This window comes from Phalacrocorax aristotelis, chromosome 2, assembly GCF_949628215.1.
Source record: "Phalacrocorax aristotelis chromosome 2, bGulAri2.1, whole genome shotgun sequence".
In the NCBI taxonomy this organism is placed as follows: domain Eukaryota; kingdom Metazoa; phylum Chordata; class Aves; order Suliformes; family Phalacrocoracidae; genus Phalacrocorax; species Phalacrocorax aristotelis.
Genome location: NC_134277.1, coordinates 97,642,458 through 97,668,508, shown reverse-complemented (window position 1 = coordinate 97,668,508; position 26,051 = coordinate 97,642,458). Strand labels below are relative to the sequence as shown.

At 42.9% G+C, this 26,051-nt stretch overlaps 2 protein-coding genes across 2 annotated transcripts in view; both read left to right on the top strand.

The window, feature by feature from the left end:
- CLPTM1L (CLPTM1 like) overlaps positions 1–12,589 on the top strand; it is a 30,789-nt gene extending 18,200 nt beyond the window's left edge. The window contains exons 10-17 of the mRNA XM_075084457.1: positions 1,460–1,525; positions 2,645–2,695; positions 3,301–3,383; positions 5,200–5,234; positions 5,551–5,606; positions 5,689–5,733; positions 9,043–9,158; positions 10,438–12,589. Coding sequence (XP_074940558.1) covers positions 1,460–1,525; positions 2,645–2,695; positions 3,301–3,383; positions 5,200–5,234; positions 5,551–5,606; positions 5,689–5,733; positions 9,043–9,158; positions 10,438–10,522 — 537 coding nt within the window. The 3' untranslated portion in view covers positions 10,523–12,589. The remainder of the gene's footprint in view (positions 1–1,459; positions 1,526–2,644; positions 2,696–3,300; positions 3,384–5,199; positions 5,235–5,550; positions 5,607–5,688; positions 5,734–9,042; positions 9,159–10,437) is intronic.
- Positions 12,590–24,380: 11,791 nt separating this feature from the next.
- Positions 24,381–26,051, top strand: part of TERT (telomerase reverse transcriptase) — a 33,955-nt gene continuing 32,284 nt past the window's right edge. Inside the window, exon 1 of the mRNA XM_075084456.1 lies at positions 24,381–24,980. Coding sequence (XP_074940557.1) covers positions 24,753–24,980 — 228 coding nt within the window. The 5' untranslated portion in view covers positions 24,381–24,752. The remainder of the gene's footprint in view (positions 24,981–26,051) is intronic.

Genomic DNA, 26,051 nt, shown 5'->3' with positions numbered 1-26,051 from the left:
TAAAAATTTATCAGGTCAAGAAAAATTATGCTTTTGTTTGTTTCTGGTGGGGAAGAAGAAATAGACCTGGTGTCTAAATCACTTTTTTTCTTTTGAGAAGCTTTAGTGGAAATCAGACCAGGCATGTATAGTAGGATAACACAAATGATCGGCTATGCTACAGGATTTAAGTTCAATTAAAACTGTTAAGGTTTTGCATTTCTCCTTTACAGTGAAAATGGATTTCTTGGTTGCCACTACCTAAGCACATGCAGATATAGATCTCATTTGGTCGTTGCGCCTGTATGAGATTCTTCTTGGAGCTGCCCCAAGATCTGTTAATACATCTCTCTGAGAACTGTAGTCCCTTTGATTGTTTGGCTCCTAAGATCTTTCTCATGTACCTTATTTTCCACTATGTTGCTTTTGGATTGCAGGCTGGGGGAACTGGGTTGAAAGGATTATATAGGAACACTGTGTGGGACACTTAAATGGAGGGGAAATGTTCAGTAGGTTCTGTTGAAGTAACATCTCGCCTCTCAAGCGATGGTGAGATAACATGGTTGCCTCAAGGTGAAAATGAACATAAGGACTATACATCTCAAAGGGATTTGCTGGGAAGAGCTTTTTCACAACTTGTTCTTAACACCTGTTTCTCCTGCAGTACTAATAGTGACATTGGTTCTGTAATAAGTAATTTTCTCACTTGCATCAAAGATGACAGCAAAGGATTGTCTTTACTGCACTTTTTTGTTTGGAAGATGTGATAGGTGAGAAGAGAATATTGGTGTATCTAAAGTTAAATAAACAAACCTTGTGCACAGAAAACTTAATGGAGCATAGCTCTCTCCTGGTGAGCTTACTGCATTGCCTGAGTTTTTGAATCTATATAGCAGGGTGGGTACATGAGTAAATTTTCAGGTGCCCTGAACCTGTGGTTACATTAGGGTCAGCCTGATGCAGCTGTACCATGTGGCCAAACAATTCAGTGGATTCACTGACTTTTGCTTGTTACCCACCACTGAAATGAAATGACCACGTAAGTGCCCGCTTAATTGCTGTTAGGAGTTCTGAGGCACCCTCATCTTGCAGATTCCAGCAGACCTCAAAGGCATGTAAAAACCTGCTTGCAGGTGGTTACTGGAGAATTTTCTAAATGCTTGACCTGGGCTGTATGCTGGTGCTGAGAGCAGCTAACCCCCACCTAAGCGCTGCAATCCCAGTATCTTGGAAGGACTACATGATCTCACTTCAAGCGCATCATCTGATGCGGAGACTGAACAGTGCATGCTCCCAGTGTTGTATTTGTCTGGTGACACAGCATTTGGTTTGTATAGAGGTGCTGCAATCATGCTGTTGCTGCTTTTTGCAATGGATGCTTAAAATAGATATTCTGGGGTCTTGATTCTGAGTATCTGAATCCTGCATAAGACATTCTGGATAATTCTTTATATGCATATTTTGGTTTTTCTAATCACAGCTCTGGAAAGTGAAGAAAGCTTTGAAAATGACAATCAAGTGGCAAGGCTTGAGACCCAAAATTCAGGTATAGTAGACATTGGCCTATTAATGATTGCACTCTTGAGCTTTCCATCTGTTTCCAGGTTACTGTGCACCTTGGCTTTCAGTGAAATGAAGACTGGAAACAAAAAAAAAACAAACCCCAAACTATAAAACTTTCCTGTGTACATCTTTTCTTTATGGATGGCTTAATCCAAAAGTTGGATGAGCATTTTCAAACTTAATAATTTCTTTGATGAATTATGTAGAAGAAAAAGCTATTTGTGTGTATTTATGGTGTGAGAAACTTCAGAACTCTTCTGTCAGACGTGCTAAATCTTAACAGGTGGGACTCTGCTACTGCCACTGTGTTGGAAAGGCACTCTTAACTGGCATCATGATTTGAAGTTAGAAACGGAATTTTTCATGAAGCTGTAGGTATAACTTCTCCATTGTGGAACTAGTAGATGATGTGACATGTTTTGGGGACAGGACAGTCCTTGATAAATCACCTGGGGTAAAAATTTAAGTCATGAGACTGTTTGCAGGAGGTGCAGAGGTAGCTGGGATTAAAATTAACCCTTTTAAAAGTACAATCTACATTGAAAGGTTCCCTTGTTGGTAGGAGAAACAGTTGTCTAATCTTCACTGCTTGCTTTGCAAGAAGTACTGGGTTTTTGTGCTGCTTGAAGTCTGTGCATCTTGAGTGGCTCATAGCTCTGGTTGTTCCTTTGCCAGTATTCAAGGAACGTTTTTTAAGCAGTCACCATTTCTGGAGATGTGGAGATAATCTGTAACTGACCTCTTCATGCATTAAAATGGTTATGGTTTTTAATAATGGCTTTCTGTATCTGCCAGGTTCTTAGCCACTTGACTTTACTTTTGCTTTGTGAACTCTGCTGTCTCAACAGCATTTTCCTAAGCAAAGAAGTCCTCAGTGTTTGGTGTAAAATATGAAAGAGAAAATGAAACTTTTCGCCTACCCTGTATTTGGCAGGCTGCGCAGGGCATTTATATGACTCTTGTATAGAAGCTTCTTTGAGCTGTTACTGAGCTTAATGTCTAAGCAGTTTAGTTTGCAGTTTAAATCTCTGCTTAGGGATTTGGGCAGAAAGTGCTTTTTCCCGCAGTTCTGACTTGATTGTACATTTTATATGTATTGCAGTTTGGTACGTACAATGACTCTGAAAAGAAAACTGAGGAGTATGATACCCAGGTAAGAGGGAATGCTGTGACTTTGGATCTATAAAGTCTATATATGCAGCCTGCTGATGGACTTGTTTCACTTTTTATTGCTACAAGTGCATTTTCCAGTTTCTCATAGTTTTCAAGTGGATGATCATTATCTGGGTGATCAGATAGTGATTCTTTTCTAATAATTTATGAAAAGAAACAGTGAGAGTTGTTTGTTAGGTAAATCTGGTTGAAACATTTCTTTGAGAAGCAGAATTGCAAGTAACGTTCCTGAATAGAAATATCTTAAAGGGTCTTCATTCACATATTTGAAAATTTATATTTGTACTTGTCATACCAGAGGATGTTTGTGTGCTTCCTGATTCCTGGAAGGAATTGAAGAAATCAGGAAGTTAAGCAGAGAGCTACTCTTAGACTCTGATCTTCATGGTGCCTCTTGTTGCTTATGCTCTAAGGTCCTTGGTGGTCTGAACTGAGCACTAGAAGCGTACTAGAAGTAACAGTAGACATTTGGAAACAGGAAAAGATTTTCAGGCAAAAAATTATGTGGCTGTCTTCTAGTTAATGCCATGACAAATCTGCTATATATAAAACGTAAGCTAACAAACTATTTTCATTGTCTGTTAGGCTATGAAATACTTGTCATATTTGCTCTATCCACTGTGTATTGGAGGTGCAGGTTACTCCTTGCTGAATGTCAAATACAAAAGGTACTGTAAATCTATAAATGATCTTATACAGAATTGAAACATTCCCCATTTTTCCCCTATTAATTAATTGGAGACAATGGGTTGTGGAAATCAGGTATTTTCTTTTGCTTGATTCTTAAGGTAGGAAATGGAAACTTCCTTGTTCTATATGATCTGAAGCTGAAAAGTCTAGCTGGTTTTTTACCATCTTGTAAGTTATAGGCTGTTGTATTTAGCAAGTAACCTGATATTACTGAAGTATAGAATTCAATGGCTTACATGAGTAAGCTGTGAATCAGAAGAGAAGGAAGAAAGCTCCCATTGATGTTCAGAGAACTGATAAGGTGACAGGAGGGATGAGAGGAATTCAGTGGCTAAAACTGTCCAATAAAAGAGAGAAGCAAAAACTGTCCCAAAATTATTTGCTCTGACCAAGAGGTTCCTCTGTTCCTAAATGTGATAGCAAGGATGACAAGCAATTGAAAGTGTTTTTAAACAAGGACTCTGCATTGCTTTAGAGCCATGGGCTTACAGCAACATTCTGATACTTCAGCAAGAGCGGAAGACTCAGTATTTCATGAAAAGGTGAAACTCCTGTCCAGTTTCACTGAGAATAATACAGCTAGTTCATTTTGTGTGGGAGAGATGCAAGCAAGTGTGCAGTCATGAGACTGTTGTAGAAAAAACCTGCAAACGCAAGCGTGGTGATGGCCATGTAGACATAAGTTTTAATAGTCTTTAGGCCCTGAAGGGGTAGGAGGGGAAAGCAAGCAGTAGCTTAAAATAACGTCAGAAAGAGCTACTGTTGCTGCATATGTGGGCCGTAGCACTAGAAACTGGGGCAATTTCTGGGCTAATAGAAAAGTCATTTTTTCAGAAGGTTCTTGTGGAGCTAACAAATGTGCAGCATTTAAATCCTGCTTTTCTCACAAAATTCATAAATGCATTCAGTACTGCAAAGTATTATATGCCAGGTGTTCTGTGAGCTGTAGCTGAAAGTGAAAACAATACCACAGAATTTTTATCATTGTTAAATCTATTTGTAAGGAAGTGGGATGGAACAAGTAATCTTAACAGTGGATTATCTTTTAATCTTGCAGGCATTTTCTGATGCATTTTTTACATGCTTGTGGATTAGTGAAATGCTGCTACAGCTGTAACATTGCTATTAACAAGTCACTGACAAAGCCTTGCAAGTTTGATTTTAAATTATGAAACCTGAGCATCACAATTAATAGCTGTTCTTAGTATTGCAATAGAAGTATGGAATTTTACCAGTATGTGTAACAGTACTGTTATGTTGCTAAGATTGTGCCCCATTGAACATCTGGGAGGGGTTTTTAGATGTGAGGAGGGAAAAATGTAGGTTCCTTGTATTCACCTTTTTTTTTAAGTGCCTACTATAGTGGTTTGCACTGAATGGTGTTTGTTGTTTGAAATTTGGTGAGTCCTTACAGTGCCATATTAAGTGTCTCTTTAGTATTTAGAATGCACTGTTACCTTTGCAAGCCTTAATACGGTCAGGGTTCAGTGTGTGCTATTATCTGATGTCATTGGGTGCAGAAGTCTTAGAACATTCTGAAAAAATATGAAAGCAGTTGATAAAGCTCTCCAGACTTGTTGGATGCACTGAAAAACATCCTTTGTTTAAACTGTTAGCACCTTCTCTGGAGCCCTTCCTAATCAAAGAAATATGTGAGGTATTTAGTTCTTGTGTAAAGTAATTCACAACATAGCCATTTCTTAGAGTAGTCGGCGTACAGGCACGTAGAGGATGTATTACAGGTATATATTTTTGGATGAGGTGAAAAAATAACTGGACTGTCTTTGTTTGTAGCTGGTACTCCTGGTTGATTAACAGCTTTGTCAATGGTGAGTCCCTTCTTATGTTGGGTTTTTTGGGTTTTTTTTTTTTTCTATTCACATTTCTTCAAACGGAGGCCAGGACTCAAAAGTAGAAAACTAACTGCTATTAACTGGATCAGTGTAATCTAGAGCAATAACATGACTGTAGTCCTAAAATTATCACAGTGATTGAGAAAGGGAGAAGAATCAACGCAAAGTGAAACAAAAGGATTAGATGCATCTACTCCTTTAGAAAAAATGAGTGTAAATCTCTCATTGTGAAAGTATAGTTGTGTGCTGTACTTGTGCATTTGTCTGTAAGTTTTCCACATTTTATCTTCAGGAGTGTATGCTTTTGGATTCCTGTTTATGCTGCCCCAGCTGTTTGTAAACTACAAGGTAAGATTGAAAAGTGATAAAAGACTACTTTTTTTAGTCTCTTCTTCCAGGACTTATTACAAATTGATATTTTTAATCCTAGATGAAATCTGTTGCACACTTACCGTGGAAGGCTTTCACATACAAAGTAAGTAAAGCTCTGATTTAAAGATTGATGCAGTCATTTTGGAAATAATTTTCTATGAGAAACAGCTTAGTATTACGTATCTTAAGGCTGACAGTGGTTGGTTTGTCTGTTTTAGAACTAAACTGACAGTAAAAACAAATTTTTTTGTAAATGTCTTAAATAGAAACATTCATTTCCATTTTTCATAACGAATTCCATATAATGAGAATACCTGCATCCTAGTTTTGATGATAATATTGTTTTTTCTACTCTCAGCTGTTTTGCGTGGGTGCAGATGTTGTCCTACAAATAAACCAGTCTCAACTCAATACATTAATTTAGAGGGAGAGAGATTACATTAACAAAGGATAGTTCTCTGGAAGCAGCTAGGACCACTGAGAGACCTTATTTTGGCGGGATCCAGGAGCTACCAGAGGCTGAAGTAATGTACACATTGCTTTGTGCTGGGGTGGTAATTCTGAGCTTCTGGGCAGTGTAGCGACAAATGTGTGGTGGGTTGTTACATGGTGGAAAAGGGGCTGCACTGTGGTGTCCCCACTGCCTAGACTGCCCTTGTAGGAGATGATGTGATGCTGTAGCAAAGCTTAACACCAGACCTTGGAGGAGGGGAAGGTGAGTTTATTTCAAAACAAAGTCACCTTACTAGCACTTTTATACCTGCATACCCACAAGCACCCACACATCTGTCTGAGTGGTTTGTGTAGTGTTCAGGCACCAAGATGAATGTACCTGAGTATCCTAGTCGGGATTCCTTGCACTGATATGGAGGGCAAGGGGCACCCACTGTTGGGTTCTTATGTTGCCTATGTTCTTCCTCAGTCAACAGTTACATGCTAGTTTTGTTCTTGCACCCCTAAAGAGCTGACAGTATTTTGACTTCATCCTTTCCCACCTCTGTGGGTCATTAGGATTTTTGTACTGTCATTTGTTTTCCCGATCATTGTGTCCTGAGAAGCCCTAGATGATTGTGCTGGGATCATCAAGATGCCATTGACATGTGCCATGTTTTCTTCTGCTTCCACTCATAAATGTTTTCATTTATTCCTTCTTTGTGTCGATGTATTACAATCCTCCAGAACATCAGTACTTTAAAAGAAACAGTGTTAAGAAGTGCTCAGAAGACGGTGTCGAATTCTGAACAGATGATCTGGGGCAAAAGAACTAAAATCCTAAAACCTGAAGTGCTTTTCATAGCTTTTCCATTTTGTGAGCCTACAACAATAGCTGCCTTGATATTTTTAAGGAATCATGGAGCATCTAGGAAAACACTGAAATAGAGCTGATAGCAGAATAGCAACTAAACAGTGTTTGATTTGGAAATATAGTCAACAAATAAAAATAAACATCTAGTGTTTCAGACACATACTAGGCAAATCAGCATGTTTCTTAATAGAGGGGAGTAAAAGGTACATTAGTGACATAGTTTCACAATTTTACTTCAGCAACAAAATAGTAACTGAGCAGAGACATCAGCAGTTAAATAGACAACAAAGGGACAGTATTCAAGCAAGTAACCTTTAAAGCAGTATAATTCTCTTGCTGAATAGCTGTTTCCTACAGAGCATTTATGGTTCCTTTAAGATGCCAGAGACTACCCACAACAAAGGCTAGTGTGTATGTAGAAAGAAGTATATGATGTTTTCAATTATGTTTAATTTATTGGTCTCTGGAGGGGGTAATTTACTTTTTCCTAGCAGATATTTAAAGTCTCTTGCTCTCTAATGCCCTTTGAAGAGTGGAAAGAACAGTCTGAGGTCTCATCTGTAACTGCTTTTTTAGAGGGCTCTGTTTTTTCCCTTAATTTCCTGTTTTGGAGGACCTTGGCAAAAATAAAGATCAGTTTAAAAATAAACTTCCCTGTTTCTGTAGTCTTTATGTTTGTGCTCTTTATACTTTCATGAGGAGTACCTTCAAATGAGCTAATCTCAAAAGAAAACTAGCTAGACTAAATACTGTTAGATGGGCTGCCTTGATGCATTCAATTTCAGTGGCTTATGAGGACTGCGTAAGTGCCTGAAGGATGGAGCATTCAGCTTATTCTTTCATTGTTGTAGGATCGCTTACTTGGGTGTTGACTTGGAAAGGCTGCCTTTTAAACTTGCCAAGATTTTTTCTTCCATGACAAACCTTTGCACAGGCTTGAGAAGTGCCATCCGTATTCCTTGATCACTTTGGATTGATGGATTTGTTTTGACTTGCCAGGAAGAGCTTTTCTGTTGTAACTAATCAGAACTCTCTCCTGTTGAACACCCGCATCTTCTGCTCATGTTTTGTTCTATCATATAAACATTCGTTCACTTTGATGAATGAGTCCTTCTCTGTTTAGAGAATACATAATTTTCCCCCTTCTTATGGTATGGATTAATGTACAGCTTCCTAATATCGAAAGGATAAGCCACGTTACTGACTCAATTTGTTAACCCAACAGTGAATATTCTTTGCTGGATTTGTTTCCTGCTGTCTTTAGTGAGTCGAAACAGTTTATTGCACCATATGGTAAGTACCAGAGCTGGTGCACTGTGAGAGCTGATTTTTAGTCCTCCATGTAGGGTAGAGCCAGGTCCAGAGGAGTTGCCCTTCTGTTTACTTTATTTACTTTCTCTGACAAAATATTGTTGTCTTTGCATGCTTGGAGCCTGTTTGTGTTGCTTTCCCAGCAGGTGTCTAGGAATTTAAACTTTCTTACTCAGGAAGAAGTAGGGAGAAAATATTTCATTGTTGCTTCAGAAACAGAACCTACAGTATGCCTGCCTGAGTGGAAATGATGTGGAAAATTATGTCTCAGATAAGGGTGGGATGATTACTTCCAGGAGAGCACTGAAAATATTTTAAAATCTCTCCAAGGCTGTCAAGTTAATGTTCTTAAGAGCATTAAATTAACAAGTTTTTACATAACTTTCCACAGGAAATGAAAGGGAAACGACATTTTGTAAATCTTGAATCATTTGAGTAATTAATGACTAAAAGTTTTTTGCCAGTTTCTTTTAAAGATTTCACTGAAGTTGAATCCATGTTTTTCCCCTTGCATGACAGTACTCTCATTTACCTAAGTAGTCCTACTTCCTTTTTACTTTTAACTGTAATTGTGTGGTCTGGAGTAGACAGCATGGTCTTCATGAAAAGAAAGCACTTTAAAGTTTGCATTAATTAGTTTTTCAGCATAACCCTTAAGTATTGTTACAAATACGGAAGTAGTCTGTATTCCTCCTGAAAAATATAGTTCTAGGAAGCCTGTTTCCTGTAGCATTGTATGACAGATTACTTCCTTTTTTCGCAGCCAACTGAAGTATAATTTTCTTTTATTTGTAGGCATTCAACACCTTTATTGATGATATATTTGCTTTTATCATCACTATGCCAACTTCTCATAGGCTGGCATGCTTTAGAGATGATGTCGTGTTCCTGGTCTATCTTTACCAAAGATGGTATGGCTTTCTTTAATATTCATCAGAGTTTTTACAACACTGTAGATGACTGTAGCTTTAGTGCTATAAAGTACTATGAAATAGTTTGGGATAGACTTCAAGCAGAATTTTTATACCATAGTAATATATAGTATGGTCTGGATAACGGTAGTTGGGCATATGCCTAGTGAAGGGAATGTTGAGTAGGGGATCCTGAAAAGGAGCTCTCAATACAAATAAGAGGAGCAAAAGCTCTTTCCCATAACTGACAGTACTCGTGGACCCTTTGTAGCACGCTAAGAGGGTCGTCAAGAAATTCCTTTTCTCACAGCACTCAGAATTTTTATCGACTACTCCTTCCCTCTCCCCAAAAAGGCGGATAGTCCTCCTTTTCAGCAGATAGTTTCACATTTGAAAGTTACAAAAAAAAAAAGTGAAACATGAATACCTGAAGTAAGGTGAAGGGGAGCAATTCTTAAGCCTGTATTCACAAACCCTCTTAGAAGTTCTGGGTTTCTAACCCTTGCTGAGGGGCTACATGCCTACAGGTGCTCAGTGACTGAGGCATGCTTTCCAAGTCGCTCTGCAAAGCACTAGCAAAGGATGTTTTCTGATGAGGGATTGCACAGCTCTGCTTTCCTCTTTATCTACTTTCCAAACAAGTTATCAGATTCTCTTGTGAGCTGCATATCTGGCAAATTTCAGATTCTTTAAGTAACTCAAATCAGATGGGGAAGAAGCCTATATGCAGCAATCATTGAAATATTGTTCCTAAGTGAAGCTACAGAAAGTGTGTTCTTGTTCCCAAGAATAAATATTTAGATGTGGAGCAAAGAAGAATTTTAAGCCTAGTTCACATTATACCAGAATATATGGATGCATATGTCTAATCATTAATACTAAATGAGAACTTCAGTTTTATATGATCGCACATAAGTGTAGTAAAATAGGTCCCCTTCCAAGGTATTTTTCTAGAAGTTAAGAGCTCAGCAACTTCTGACAGGGGCTGGACACTGGTTTCAAGTTTGAGAGGTGTCCTGGATTGCTTGAGAAATATTCCAGCCAAGATTTAGGGGAGCTAATACAGAGGCCCTGTTATGAGACAACTGGATAAGTCTTATGTGAAGAAGCTGATGTACCTGTAGCTAATCTTTAAAACTGCTGTATTTTTTTTGCCATAAATGGGAATAGAGAATATGATGAGAAAAGAAATTCACTTTTAAAATTCAGTAGCACAGAACTGCTTAATTCCTTCAGGTAGCAGACAATATTGTAACTAATCATTTGTTTTTTCTGCCAGGCTTTATCCTGTGGATAAGAGCAGAGTGAATGAGTATGGAGAATCTTATGAAGAAAAGCCAAAAAAAAAACCTCATAGAGAATAACTAAAAACTGAAGAACATTCTGACTACTGGACTTTTACTGGCTTCATGTATTATCTGGCCTTCGGGAAGGAAAAACTTATTTAATAAGAGTATTTTTAAAGGTTATGACAGAACTACATGGACAATATGTCTTCTATATTGCCAAAATCTAGTTTTGATATCCTCCTATTTCAAGATCCTCTTTTGTCCTCGCAAGGTCCACAGTCTGCCAGATGCCATTAAATAAGCTTCCTGCATTTAAACTTCTCTTCGGTGAAAATCTAAGTGTCCTGACCATTGTGATTAATATCCAAATCTATGTTTTTAAGACAACTCCCTCACTGGAATTTTGGTGCCCATGCCACTAGGCTATGAAAAGCGGAAAAAACAAGACAGTGTGTTAGAGCAGAATCAAGCATTGTATCATAATGGATTTTATGCTAATTACAAATCATTCTCATTTGATAATGGATATAATGGAAATCCATTGAAGTTGTAAGTTGTCTGTGGGCATTTAAGTTCATAGCTTAAAAAAATTTTGTTGGAAATACAGGACGGGAGAGGTGGGGTTGTTAAAATTCAAATTCTGCCACGTTCTTAGCCCACGACATGGCAGGGGGTTCAGTTGTCTTAAACTGAACGAAGATGTGAAAAAAACTGTAATGTGATTTCTTTCTATGTGTATCCATGTTTATATGAATTCTGCATTGTTGATAAAACTTCGGATTTCATGGCACAGCAGGTATTCATATAATGCAAATCATTGTTATGTGCTAGGAAAGTCTCTTAACACATCTTAAATTCTTCATCATGTGGTACCCCAGTGACCTACTAAGCCAATTGTCTCACGTTTCAAAGGGAATAATTCCTTGGTCTTCCCACTCTCCCTCCCTCCCCACTTCTGTTTATAAGATGAAACACACATGGTTCAAGTGGAGTGATTTTGCTCAAATACAACAGAGGTTCAAGAAACTACCTGGATACAGAAGAAAAAAAAACAGCCAGGCAAAGAAGAGGTGTCTTCCTTTCACTCAATTTAAAATCCATATTCCATAGGAACAGTTCACTAAGGGAGGTATTTTGGTCTGTTTCTTTCAAATTAGTAAAAATAATCAGGTTGCATTATTATGCCAAAATTCAAACTGCACAGCTGTATCTAGAAACCACAGTTCTAGATTTTTAAAAGCAAATTTCTTAGTAACAGTAAGTGAAATACAGAGTGCATTCCTTTCAGCAGCAAATAAAATGCAACTAAATACAATCAATCCAGAAGGCAGAACTCTAGTTTCCAATTCTAGTTTTGCTCTGGTCAATGAGTGTACAAATTAACCCTAATGACTCTTAGGTTTCTTCATTAAATTGCATGCTGTTTGTGCAAGGCTATTTAACTTCAATTTATCATGATTGAAAATTTTAATTTAGTAACCTTGAAGAACACAGATCTACTCCTATAGTCTGTAACTGCTTCATGAAGTGGATTTTATCCAGCTCTGATGCTGCAGAAGTCTGAACGTGTAATACTTGGGTCCCAAAAAGATACAGAAATGTGCCTGACTTCTTTTGTCACAAACTATGGTCTTTCTTACACTGAAGTCCTCCTTACGTGCTACCGGCAGTGGAAATGAGTCATCTGGATTTCTTTGGAAGGAGCTTTTTGCTGTCAGGCAAACTAATTTGGGACTCCTATTTCATAATAATAGTTAAATGTAAGTGTATGAAAATTTTTCCTGATATAAATAATGCATATAGCAGATTCCCTTGTTGTGCCATTTTAAAACAAATCAAGTTATTGGTTCTTCTAGAATAGCTTCTTTAAGTCCAGAATACCATATTTGGATATTCCTAATGTTTCATCACTCATTTTTTTGTATGTAGCTGTTGAAAAATCACTCTTGCACCTTTACATACTGTGAGTTTATTGGTCTCCTGTCTTGCGTTTCTGGTGACAATGACCTCATAATATTGTATATAGTAATCATAAGGAATATACAGTTAGAACATTTTAAGTCTTTAAAATGAGCGAGACTTTCCTGTTCAAGTCATTGTTTTATGCATTCCATTTCCAAATAAAAGACTTGGCATATGGGATAGAGAGTTACCTTTTGTTGCTGGAAAGATGGTGAAAAACTATGTAAGCAGTGTAACTTTGGAGATAGTAAATGAAATGGTTTAACTTTCCAGTTGTGGAAATGACATCAGCTTAAAACAAAAATGCGGTTAATGCAGAAGAAAAACTTCCGATATATAAAATTTCATTTAATGTATTGCAGCTCATGCCAGCTTATCAGTACCTGTGATCTATTTAAGAGTTCACAGGTAACTTAAAAACTTCCTCACTTCTAATAAGGTTAACTGTGGTCAGCAGCTTGGTGGCCATCTCTCGTTCTCATCTTCCATTAGGCTTGTAATGGCTTTGGAAGTTAAAAGATTACGGTGTGTTGGGGGCGGGGCTGTTCTAGAGTTAATTGGGCAAATTGTCGTATGCTTCTGGAAGAAACGCTTGCACAGTGCTTATTAGTGCATAATAACATAGCAGTCATTCTCTAAGGACCTAAGCGAGGAGAGGCAGCTGACGACACTTTCTGTGGGTGTGCGCGACCTGTGGCTCAGTGCCTCGTGGGAGCGTTACGGAGACTGTGCTGGACTCCCGCACAGCGCTTCTAGCTGCATACCGTGCTATTTCCTCCTCATCTTCCCCCGGTGCTCACTGTGCTGTCCACGAGGTGACCTTCTGCCCTTACGGCTTTTTTCCCTGGAGCCATAGGGCCAACAATGACAAAATGGGCGGCAGCACAAGCTGCTGCTCTCTTATCAGCAGAGCTCAAGAAGTCTGCTCTGCTTCTGTTGCCGCTAGAGCAGGTGATGTATACGTTGCTGATGCATAGGCTCAGCGCAAGTGTATGTTCCCTTTTGATACGGCATTACGCTCCAGTAACTGTCAGCTCCAGCATCTACACCTCGGCGCCAGAAGCATTAAGACAGATAATTCTGTAATTTGCCTGCTTTTAAACATCACATTTTCCATTTTCATCAGAAGACGACGAATCTCACATTGAAGAAGTGAAACATGATTGTTTACTAGTATGCTGGTCCTCTTTACGTTACAACTTAAGGCTTTTCAAGGTCATAAGATCTAAAATAATGCGGCGGGGGAAGGGACCTCAGGAGGATATCAAGTACCAGCAAAGCATCTTCTTTCCCCTGCCCCTTACGGACCAGTCAGGCTTTTCTGACAGCCCTGTGTAAAACCGCCTGAGTGAATAGATGTAGCTGTATGAGTTGAGAAATAAAGCCGGAAGGAGCCCAGCTTTCCCAGATGCCCAACATCAGTCTCTGACTGCTTCTCCTCTTACACTAGGAGAGGTTTGGTTCTGTTTCCATGAGGATCCATGCACTTTTCCAGTGGTTATAGACACATTTAGGAATTTCCTGTTAGTACAGAGGGGGAATTGTGATGTCTCCTATGTTTTCATCCATCTGCATGAAATACTGCTGCTCCTTGTTTGCTCCAGTTTCTCCTTTACACAATTCTCCTGTTTCATACTGCTCCTTTTAATATCGGGTCCCCCAAAGTCCTGTATTGTCTTGTTTTTTTTACCCTAACCCCCACCCTGATGAGAATACCTGCATCAAAAGGAACAAAATACTTCAGATTCCACAGACAAAACACCTTAACGCTGGGGAATTCTGGCTCACGTCCGCCTATGTTCGGTTTAAAGAATAGGATATCTTCTCCCCTTCTCCTCCCAGCTTTCTTTTTGGCAGTAATCTGTCCTTTTGGTCCTCGCCACATGGTACCTGTAAACCTTCTTGCAAGCTTTTTAGGGTTTAATATGTACCAGCCTCTCAATTTCTGGCCCCTAATGTTCTCCTTAGTCATCCACAGCTCTACAATCCTTATTAAGACAGAGCACTTTGATGCTTGCCTCTATGATGATTTGTCCTCCTGCTCTTGCACTGATGGAGTCTTGCACGCCTGGAAAGGCTCATGAGCTATCTTACTCTTATTTCAGACTTTGAAAAGTTCACTCTGAACAATTTTTTAGGCATTAATCACCTCTAGCAGTCTCTAGCTGCAGGTTAGTCTGTGTTGAGCAGCCTAAAGCTAGGTAGATGTTTCATTGCTGTGGTTCAGGATGCTCTGGTCCAGCGAACCACTGAGGCACGGGCCCTCGAGCATAGACTTTGGAAGTGCAGCTGCGCTCTTTGCTCCATTCAGAACAGCAGGCCTGGCACAGCTCCAGCTTAGTGCCCCATAACGCTTGATGCCTGGCTCGTGGCCAGCCAGCAGCAGCTATCCAGGACACTTTGCCTCCTTGCTGCCTTGCAGCCTCCCATCTGCATCACTTGCAAGCTTCAGCTCAAAGAGTTGTCATACTTAGTTTGGACTGACTTCCACAGGATCTACTGGGCTATAGCCTCTACTTTTCCAACTGGAGTTAGCAATTTCTATTTCCTGTACTGAAATTCTCAACTCCTGCTACATCTGCTGTTTAGTCTCCATCAGAATCTGGCCTTTCATTTGGATAGTGCTGACCGTGAGAACAGAAAGGGATAAGCGGTGTTTCGTTTGGTAAAACCAACAAACTCTTCATCAACTTGCTTGAGAAAGAACTGGTCAGCCTCACCCTTTCTGCCATCCCAGAACTTGTTACAAAGATACACAGGAGAAAAAAAAAAAAAACAACACCTTGAACCAAGACTTCGTGTTGTTTCAAGCCAACTCTGATGTCTTAAACTTGGGCATCTCAGAGATCAGTGTCAGAGGACCATGCAATCTGAAAAAATCCCATTCACAGACCTTGACTCCATTATCCCTGGAACACAGTAAACGTTGCTCTGCAGCCACATACAGGCTACCTCTGATCCTCTTTAGTTATGCCAAATGTGCAAGGATCAGCGGTACATTATGGATCCGTTTGCTTATTATCAAAAACCTCCATTGAAAAGCAGTTCAAAAAGCAGACTTGAAGATACAAGCATCCATGTCCTCAACTACTGCCTTCTCCAACCTGTCACTTCGCAGCATTAGAATTTCAGGAAGTAGCTATTGAATACAAAAAGGGAACAGAAACACATTCATCCCTTTTGGGGAAGGGAGAGGGGAAAAGAACAAAGTATTCTTTGGTTATGGTGTGTTTTTAAATGGTTATAAATACCTCTAGCTGGAGTGCCAAACAAGTCCCTTAGACTTTCTGGTTTCCTATCCCAGGAATTCAGAAAGGATTGGGGTCTTCTGCTAATCAGCTACAGCTGTTCTGAGCCTGCAACGATCTTTTTTGAAAAACTGCCGTTTTCCACTGACCCCTGCATTTCTAAAGGAAGCACAGTCTTTGACTGAAGCTCTCCCCGTGACAAAGGCTAATTTAGTTCACGTACAAAACAGGTATTTCATTCTGCTGAAGATTTGACCAACTGAAGGAACTGTTCTTACATTCAGCTCTCAGCAATATTGTATATTTTGCTTCTTTCAGATTACTCTTCCCCAGCATCTTTTTCCCAGGTTAAATGTAGTTCTATAGCTCCTTCTTGGGACCGTACCCTGGCATCACACTACTGGGGCAGAGCTCCAAAGGACTCAGCAGAGAAGTGAAAGGACACTCCCTTCTCTAATGAAGTTGCCAACTACCAACTCTTCTTTAGGGTCAGGCTGAAAATTGCTTATCAGAATGGACCATCTTTGAAGTGAGATAGTAACACCTAGGTCCACCAAGGCCAAGAGCAAATGCTGAGAAAAGTGCTTTGTCTATAGGAGCAGAATTAGACTCTTTAGCACGCAGAGCTTTTCTACCACTGGACTGTTTCTGGACACTACTAAGGTTTAGTGCACGTGAACTCTCACCCCACTGCCACAGGGGCAGGACTTGCTTTACATTGGGCTGTTGAGAAGCTTACACTTCTGCCTTCTGGCACAACAAGTCACAAACATGAGCAAAGTAAACTTAGAGCACTTGTACAGCATTTACTCCACACCTACAAATGTAACTCTGAGAAGTAATTTTATTGCTGGTGCCCCTGGCTGGTGGCAGGTACCAAGCAACCTCTGCAGGGAAACACTGGTTTTCTTTCTCCTTTCCTCAAATACTGATGTATAATGAGACATGCCTTTCCTTATATGGCAACACCGTGCTGTAGGTTTGTGAGCTTGGATTTAAGGGGAAAGGGTTAAGATATTATGTCTGAGTTACCCTTACTGTTTCCTACATAGCAGTCCCCCCACCCTGGGGGTACAAGCACAGGACCGAGAGCAGAGTTTCCACCACCCAAGAACAGATACGTAAACCACAAATGGTCAATTAATGGTCACTGGGGAATGCCATCCGAGAGGCCGGGTAGAACAAGGTTCTGGACAAAAAAAATTAAATAAAGAACCCATTTGGAGAACCTCCCATATTTGGTGAAAATGCAGAGGATTACAAGGCAAAAAAGATGGTCAAAGACCCACCTACAAGAGCAGGAAAGAAGTTATTACAGAGACAGAATGCTCCAGCATTAACCCCACCTCTTCACTGCCAGCAGGTTCTCTGCCTCTTCAGTATAGGAAGAGCACTGCTTTTTGATTCACCTTTTGCTACTGCAGACTCTTCAATCACATGGTAAAAAAATAACCCAGTGAGATGTAAGGTATTGAGTAAATAAAAATTTTAGGGAGCCAACTGTGCACACATTTTCTGCTCTACCTTTCCCATGTGAGAAGGTCATGGATGCTGCACTTAGGCAGAGTAAATTTAGATGCAAACTGGTGGATGATGCATGCATCTTCAGCACTAAAGTAGAAGTCAAAGTCTGAGAGCAACTGGACAGACCACACCTGGGCTATGAAGAGATCGGTGCCAGAGGGAATAAATTTCTGCAGAGGTCTCAAAACTTATGAGTCTTATCTGTATGAACAGAGGCATGTCAGCACAGTGTGAGCTTGCACAAAGTAGTAATTCAGTAGGGACTGAACTCACAATGTTGTGGTTTAACCCTAGCTGGCAACTAAGCACCACACAGCCACTTGCTTACTCTGCCCCTACCCCCCAGTGGAACGGGGAGGAGAATTGGAAGGGTAAATGCGAGAAAGAGCTCGTGGGTTGAGATATAATCAGATTAATAATTAAAAATAATTAATAATTAAATAACACAGTTGTAAGGAAAAGAGCAGAAAAAATATTCATAACAAAGTGAGAGGAAAATAAAACCCACGGAAGACAAGTGATGCAAATGAAAACAATTGCTCACCATCAACTGAGCAATGCCCAGCCAGTTCCTGAGCAACAGCCCCCCTGCCAACTTCCCCCAGCTTTATTGCTGAACATGACATCATATGGCATGGAATAGCCTTTGGTGAGCTGGGGTCAGCTGTCCCAGCTGTGTCCCCTCCCAGCTTCTTGTGCCCCCCCAGCCTGCTCGCTGGTGGGGTGGGGTGAGGAGCAGAAAAGGCCTTGACTCTGTGTGAGCCCTGCTCAGCAGTAACGAAAACATCCCTGTGTTATCAACAACTCTTTCCAGCACAAATCCAAAACACAGCCTCATACTAGCTACTGTGAAGAAAATTAACTCTATCCCAGCCAAAACCAGCACACATGGAAAATTAATTTTCCCTCAAACTCTCTAATACTGAAAGGCAGTGTGAAACAGTGAGGAAGAGTGTGCCTGAGGAAGAGCAAAGTATGATGCACTTGGGCATGGCTGGCTGTCAGCCAAGAGTCTGAGAAAAGGATCAAAGAGTTTGTGGAGGAAATATTGGGACTGAGGGGTGAAAAGCAGCATTGAACACTGATTAAACAGAATTGAAGAGAAAAGTTCAAAGTTTGACCAGCACAGGGTGTGTCTGACGCAATGAAGACCATGACTCTTAGGAGGCAAATGTAGAAGGAGAAGGAAGGGCTAAACATCTGTTTTAAGGAGCAACAGGCAAATAGGGAGAAGCTGAATCAGGCAGAAGGGCTGAGGCTGGTGTGAGAACAGAGACACACCATGCAGAGACCATCACACACAGTGCAAGAGACACACAGCGGCCTGGAAAAAGCAGTTAAAAGTTGGGGAAGGGACCACCGCTACTCTCAGGGAGAGCCCTAGTCAAGAGGATTGGGATGAAGACGCGTGGGAAGATCCAGACCCATGTAAGTCTGGTAACTGTAATAATAATAATAGTGCTAGAAAGGGCTCGTTCTACCACACCACATACCCCACGGCAAGATGAGCTCCGTAACTCAGGAAGTCGACCAGAGAAACACATGGCACCTCCAGTTACCAAGACCACTGTAAAGACACCAAGGCTGAAGATGCAGCCCAGCAGAGGAGAGAGCAAGTCACTGTTGTGGAAGGCTTCATTCCACAGCAGATGAAAACCATGACAGGTATGAGTGCCCTAAAAGGGGATTACACTGAGTAGCTGGTTAAACTGGAAGGATGTCCTTGATTAACAGCATATGACTGTATGGATCTAGCTCAAGCAGCAGCCTCAGGGTGAGACTGGGACCAAGATCAGCCACATTGGCTGAAGATCCCCTAGTCAGTGATGACTCAGACTGATGGATGTGATGGATCATTAAGGGGTCTTACTCTGACAAACCATACTGGGTCTAGCTGAGACAGGTACCTGTCTTCATGGCAGCCTGTATGGTGCTACTTTTTGGGTCTGTGACTAACAGTGTTGACAGCACACCAACATTTTGGCTATTGCTGATCAGTGCTTGCACAGTTTCAAGACTTCTTTTCCCACTCTGACCCCACAATGAATAGGCTGGGGTGGGCAAAAAGTTCAGAGGGGACACAGCTGGGACAGCTGACCTGAACTGACTAAAGGGATATTCCATACCATATAACCTCATCCTCAGCAAATGTAATGTTGGCTCCTCCAATATGCCATAGTTATCAATGTGTCCACTAAATCCATTCTGCATTACAGAGTTAGTCAGCTTCCACAGCACAGTCCTCTAACTTACTGCTAGGTAGTCCCCATGATCTCCTTTGGGATCCTTGGTATCATATTATGTATTTTCACGGCTTGTGATATTAAAACATTCTGGCATGACAGAGGTGGTTGTTCAGCCACTGAGTTCCTTTAAACTCACTGGTAAATACCATCTGATCTCGGAGACTCACTGATTTTTGAACATTTTTTCCTCTCTCTTTATTGAACAACAGTATTTGTAGTCCCTGATCTTGAGACAGATAGTTCTGTGTGCAAAGATTTGACACAGGGCTCCCCTCAAGTTCATTATGTAATTTCCTCAGTATTGCCACAATTGCCCTAAGTGTTCTTTCTCTAGTTTTACATTATGGACTTCCTGGCAAGCTTCTGATGTTTGATGTTTCTTTCAGCTTTGGAAAGTTATTCATCAAACTATTCTGATTTTATTAGTGTTTTTTTTTTTTACTTTTTTGTTTGAACACAGCTTCAGGTTTTTGAAAGATGCCTTTCTTCTTCCTCTCATGACACTTATAACAGTTTTCTTTCAGCATTTTCAAAGGGAGCTTTAAAAAGAGAGACACATTTGCAGTAAGCTTGCATCTTTAAACAGTCACTACTGAAGGTAAACCTAAACACATCATCTTACTTACTTCCACTTCACTGTTGGATTATAAAAATGGCATTTTATTTTTATCACTGCACTATCATCACCCATTCCCACGGTAACTCCCTTTCACAGAAACTGTTTGTAAAGTTGATAAGATTAATTTTGCCTTGAACAATAAATTTTGTTGAGGAGAACTGTGACCTCATTATTTGTACAGATCTGGGTTCCCAGTACAAGAATGACATGGATATACTGGAGTGACCCCAGTGAACTTGCCACTAAGGGACACTAAGATGGTTGAGGATCTGGAGTGTCTAGCATATGAGGAGATGCTGAGGTAGCTGGGATTGTTTAGCCCCAAGCAAGAAAGGCTCTGGGGGGATCGTATCCAAGTGTATAAACAGCTGATGTAAACAAGATGGATCTAAATTCTTCTCAGTGGTATCCAGTGACAGGAAAAGAGGCAGGGGGCACAAATTAAAACACAGGAAATTCCACTTAAATGTGAAAAAAACTTTTTACTCTGGGGGTGATAAAACACTGGAGCAGGTTGCCCAGAAACTTTATGGAGTCTCCATCCTTCGGGATTTTAAAAACCTGATTAGATGTGGCAGTCAGCAATCTGCTCCAAGTGACCCTGCTTTGAGCAGGGCGGTGGACTAGACACCTCCAGCCTCAGCTATTCTATGACTCTGTGATTCTATTCTTTTCCTTAATCATCCTTGTAAAAAAAACCTAGTATTTTCCATGTCACTTCATCCCCCACTCCCTCCTGAATTCTCTCCCCAGCCCAATGGTAGGCACACAGAAAATCATGTGGTACCTGTGAAAAGAAACAGGAGGAAAGAGACCCCCTTAGCCTGGATGCAGCAGCCCTCCTCTCCCCCTCCACTGTTGCTGTGGTCACCGCCACCAAGAAGGCATGAGCAAGAGGCACAGGTCAGGACTTACTGCGGGACTCACCAGCAGCTGGTAGAAAGGGTGAAGAGACCTCTTCAGAAATTCAGCCTGCAGCAACACCTACCACCCAGCCATCTGCAATGAGTGTGTCAACCAGCTTTGAGAACGTGGATCTGCCACTGCCAGAGCCAGGGCCAAGTATTTGCAACCTCACTAGCAACCAGCATGTCCTCAGCTGTGGGCATGTCTGTGGGCATATCCTGCACTACCACCACAACTCAATTGCTTGCTTGTACACCAGTCCTGGGGCTGCATCTCCTAAGGAAGACCCACTGGTAGAAAGGCATAGTCTAATGTTCACCTCTTCAAGGAGAGCCTAAACACCAAGATCTCACAGATGGTCCTCCTCACCCTCATGCCCTTGCTTTTTCCAGTGTCAACACCCTGGCTGCTGAAGAGGACTCCATTGTGGCAGTCAGGGGTCGGGTTGTCATTTTCAAGATTAATTAAGCCCCTTCTCTTCCTCCTCCTCCTCTTCCTCTTCCTCCTTCTTTCTTCCTGAATACGTTTCTCATAGGATTCTACATTGAGGCTCCCGTCACCTTTGGAGCAATGTGGGGAGGGAAGAAATACATGCAAAACAGACCCACCAGAGGTCAGAACAAGGCCATCAACCCTACTCTCCCAAGGGGCAGCTGCTGATGAATGCAGCTCCAAATCCCCTGCTCTTCTGTATGCAGTGGCAGTGCAATGTTTCGGTTACTTAATTGCTGAGGTCCCATGAAGCCTGCTGGTGTTATCACTCTCCCTCCTTTGGGAGTGCCACCTGGTGGCTATAATCCGTGTCAAGGGGTAATGGAGTCTGGCAAGCAGACAATGCTGAACTGGGAGTGATATAGGAATGCCTCAACTGAGGTGCCAAGGAGTTGACTCCTCAGCCATGCTGATGTCACTAGATGAGCTTCTTTGCTCCCTGGAAGAGATTAATTGGTTTAGAAGGAAAGTAGGCCACTCCTCAATGAGCAGTGGGATGCTGACCTCACTCCCTAGCCTGTAAAGGCTTCACATGAGGAAGGGAAGGTACACATTGCCCTGTCTCAGCAGGCCCACAACTTCTACACCTCTGCCACTGCCATTGGTCAGAACTACTTGTTGCTAGCACCACCACTACCAGGGACAGGACTGTCCCTGGCCACAGAGCCAATAACATCTCACTTCATCCAGCGACACAACTGAAAAAAAACCTTCTCCATGCTGGGTGCTGTTGGATGATTCCTCACAAAGGTGAGGTACTCTCTAATCTTTGGGAAGGAGAGAACTCGGTCATGTTCCTTTAGGAGACTCACGGCAATCTAACTAGGAAGCCTAGCTAGAAGACAGTCACCTCACCAACATCCCTGATGGAGTGCTGACTCCATCTTGCCTGGACCTTTACTTAAAGGTCCTGGATTTGTTGAATTTATGCCATGTGGCATGCCACCCTTCTCTGTTCTTAATCTTTAACACCTACAGCCCCCTGGGCCAGGAGTGCAGCCTTACCAGCAGACACGTCTTGGTAGTCAGAGCCCCAGAGTCTTCTGCTGTGACTGGATGTGAGGGATCAGCAGGACAGAGCAGCTGGAGCAGGAGAGTTGGATTTGGAGAGGAACTTGGTGCCTTTGCAGCATGTTTTGAGTGACCTGTAAGACTGCCAGGCCCCAGGTCACATATCCAGCTGCTTCAGGAGGTGGATCATGGCATACAGCATTTGCCCTTCCCCACCAAGTTATCCCTTTTCCAGTTCCAGCCTACCATGCCATCGCTTATACAGGACTGTCCCATGCATTCGATTGACCTTCTCTGAAGCTATTCTAATTCTAGTACAACCTTTCTGAGATGCAGAGACCAGAGCTGCACTCAAGGTGTAGGCAAACCTTGAATTTATGCAATGGCGTAATGAAGTCCTCTTTATTCTTTCCCAATCATTCCTAACATGTGATTTGTTTTTTTGACTGCTGCTGAGCACAATGCCTATTTGTTTCATGTAACCTCAGGGTCTCACTCATGAGTGGTACTAATTAGCTCAGAACCCATAATTTTATATATGAAGCTTGGAATGTGTTTCGTCTCTGTGCTATACTTGATTTATCGGCATTAAATTTCATCTGCCATGCAATTACTCAAACACGCCATCTTGTGAGGTTCTCCTGCAATTTTCTAGTCTGTTTTTGTCCTTGCTGCTTTGAATAACTTCATCTCATCAGCAAATCTTGCCACTTACTGCATATTTACAGTACTTCTGGGTCATTTATGAAAGTTACACAGTCCAGGTTAATGTGGAACTCCGGTGGAGATCCTCCTCAGTTGAAAGAACTGACCATTTATTCCTACCTCTGTGTCTTATCTTTTAACAATAATATATCTGTACCAGCACCTTCCATATTTTTTTTAATTGACAACATTTCCTTGCAAAGGTTTTTGGAAATTCAGGTAGAATATATGCTGTGATATATATCACCATAATTTTCATGTCTTTCCAACCCTTCATAGAACCCAGAGAGGTTTCTAAGGCAGGATTCCCTTTTATGGGAGCAATGTTGACTAAGCACCTTTTACTTCTCCCAGCATCTGCTAATCCTCTCTTCTGTTATTTCTACTAATTTACCTGGAATAAACATCAGGCTTGGAGACTTACGGTTCCCCAGAACTCCACTGCAATCCCTTTTGCAGTCTGATATCAAGTTTAAGTAGGACAAGAGGAAATGGCCTCAAGCTGCATCAAGGGAGGTTTAGATTGGATATTAGGAAAAATTTCTTCAGCAGAAGAGTGGTCAAGCATTGGAACAGGCTGCCCAAAGAGGTGGTGGAGTCACCATCCCTGGAAGTGTTCCAAAAATGTGTAGACGTGGCACTTGGGGGCATGGTTTAGGAGGCATGGGGGTGCTGGGTTGACGGTTGGACTTGATGATCCTAGAGGTCTTTTCCAACCTTAATGTTTCTGTGTTCTGAGTTTGCTGCTGTGAAGTCTTCAGATGCCAAGAAAAGTTTTGAGTGGGAGGTTACGCACTACCATAAGCAATTTGGCTTCTTCATTCATGAGCTTGATGAGACACTCAGGACCAGCCTGTTGGTTATTTTTATGGTTTACTCTGTTCACCTCCAACATAACTTCTTCTACAGTTGCTCTTATTTCAGACAGATCCTCTATAGAGTGCTGATCCTAAAAGGGGTTCTTCGGAAGGGAACCTTCCTGGTTTCTTCCAGAGGAAGTCTACTTTAATAAACCAGCAAGGCTTGCTTAAAAACTTCCTTCAACACCTTGCCTGAACTGTAGCTCACGCCATCCTAAGCATCCTGAAAATTCACAGCATGAATTGTCCACTGAAAAGACGCCACAAAGCTGACTGAAACTAAAAGCCTGGGTGCCTAGAAGTCGAGCCGCACACCTGCGGAGGACAGTGCTCGTTCCCGGCCCCGCGGAAGCCCCAGACGTGCCCTCGCCCCCCGCCGGGCCCCGCTGCCTCACCGGGCGGCGCCGCAGGAGGGAAGCGGAGCTGGACAGCGGCCTCCCGCCCCGCCCCGCCCCGCCCCGCCTCACCGCGGCCGCCGCCCCTCCACGGCCACGTTGGGGCCCGGCGCCACCCGGGGGCAATATTCCGACGGCGTTTTCTTAATTGGTTGTTTTTTTTTTTATAAATAACACGAGTGTTGGTTTGGGTTTGGGTTTTGTTTTGGTTATTTTTGTCTGTTAAACAGCAGCCCGTTGTCCGGCGGTGGCGCGGAGCTCAGCGTAGCGGTGCGGTGCGGTGCGGGAGGGTACCGCGGGGCCGCCCCAGGTGGCGGCGTGCTCCCCTCTCCACAACATGGCGGGCGCAGAGCCCTTCGCGGCGGTGCTGGCCGCCCTGCGCGGGTGCTACGCCGAGACCGCCCCGCTGGAGACCTTCATCCGGCGGCTGCGGGAGAGCGGTGCTGGGGAGGCCGAGGTGCTGCGGGGCGATGACGCCCCCTGCTACCGGACCTTCGTGGGCCAGTGCCTGGTGTGCGTCCCCCGCGGGGCCCGCGCCATCCCCCGGCCCTTCACCTTCCAGCAGGTAGGAGGAGGCAGGGGCGCGAGTGATGGCCCGCTCGCACCTGCGTCGGGCCCGGGGTGGCCGGAGCAGCGCAGACCCGGCCGAGGAGCGAACCCTGCCGGGGACCCGGCCGAGGCCCCCCTGGACCGGGGCTGGTGGCTCGGGGCTTCCCCGGCGGCTAGCGGGAGCAGCAGCCACCGCCGCCCGCCCGCCCATGGGGGCCGGGGCCGGGGCCGGGGAGAGGGCGCCCTGCGCCGCCGCCCGCCCTGGCGGGGTGGCAGCGCGCTTCCTGTCCTCCATGCCGGCGCGGGGGCGGCGGCCCTTTGCCCCTCGTGGCTGCGGGCGGCCGGGCCTCCCCGGCGGCCTCCTCGGCTGGCGGGGAGCGGTGGTGGTCCATCGCCTCCCCCCGCCTCGTCTGGGGGGTGAGCGAGCAAAGCCTTGGTGCTAGCGGGTGGGTGGTAGGTGACGGGAGAGGTCTGGGCGCCTGGGGCTCTCTGACCCTCCGCTTGCCCTGTGAGGTGGGATTGAACAAACCAGACGCGACTGGAAACGAAAAACGCCGCTTTCCCACTCTGCGAGGGTAGAGAAGAGGGGGAAAGGCAGCTTGTGTGTCGGTGTTTAAGCAGAAGAAGCTTTTCAGCGAGGAAAGACTGCTTTTGTCTCCGAGCTACTGCATACCTGAGCAAAACCCAGCTATGGTAGGAGATGAACTTTGCAAGCTTGTTGAGTGGGCTTTAGAATTGTGAACTGAGTCGTTTCGTTGAACTTTTCTTTACGTGAAAGGAAATGGAGGCCTCAAGAAAATCAGCGTTCATTCCCTGGAGTTTAGAGCCTGCGTGAGCACGTATTTACGGGCAGAGTGACCTGGGGGCCTTGTAGTCCAGGTTGCTGAAGGAGCTGAGGGGAGTAGCGTAGGGTGTTTCCTGGGCATGAAAACCAGGATCAAAAGGGCGGACGTTAAAAAGACTTCCTTAAAGCTGTAGGCTCATGTTGCTGCATGTAAACATCTTGTGGTACTCTTGAAAATCTTCTTTTTTGGGTACGGCACTTGCAAATCCTTCATAACCCATTTGAAAGGGTTTTATTTTAAGC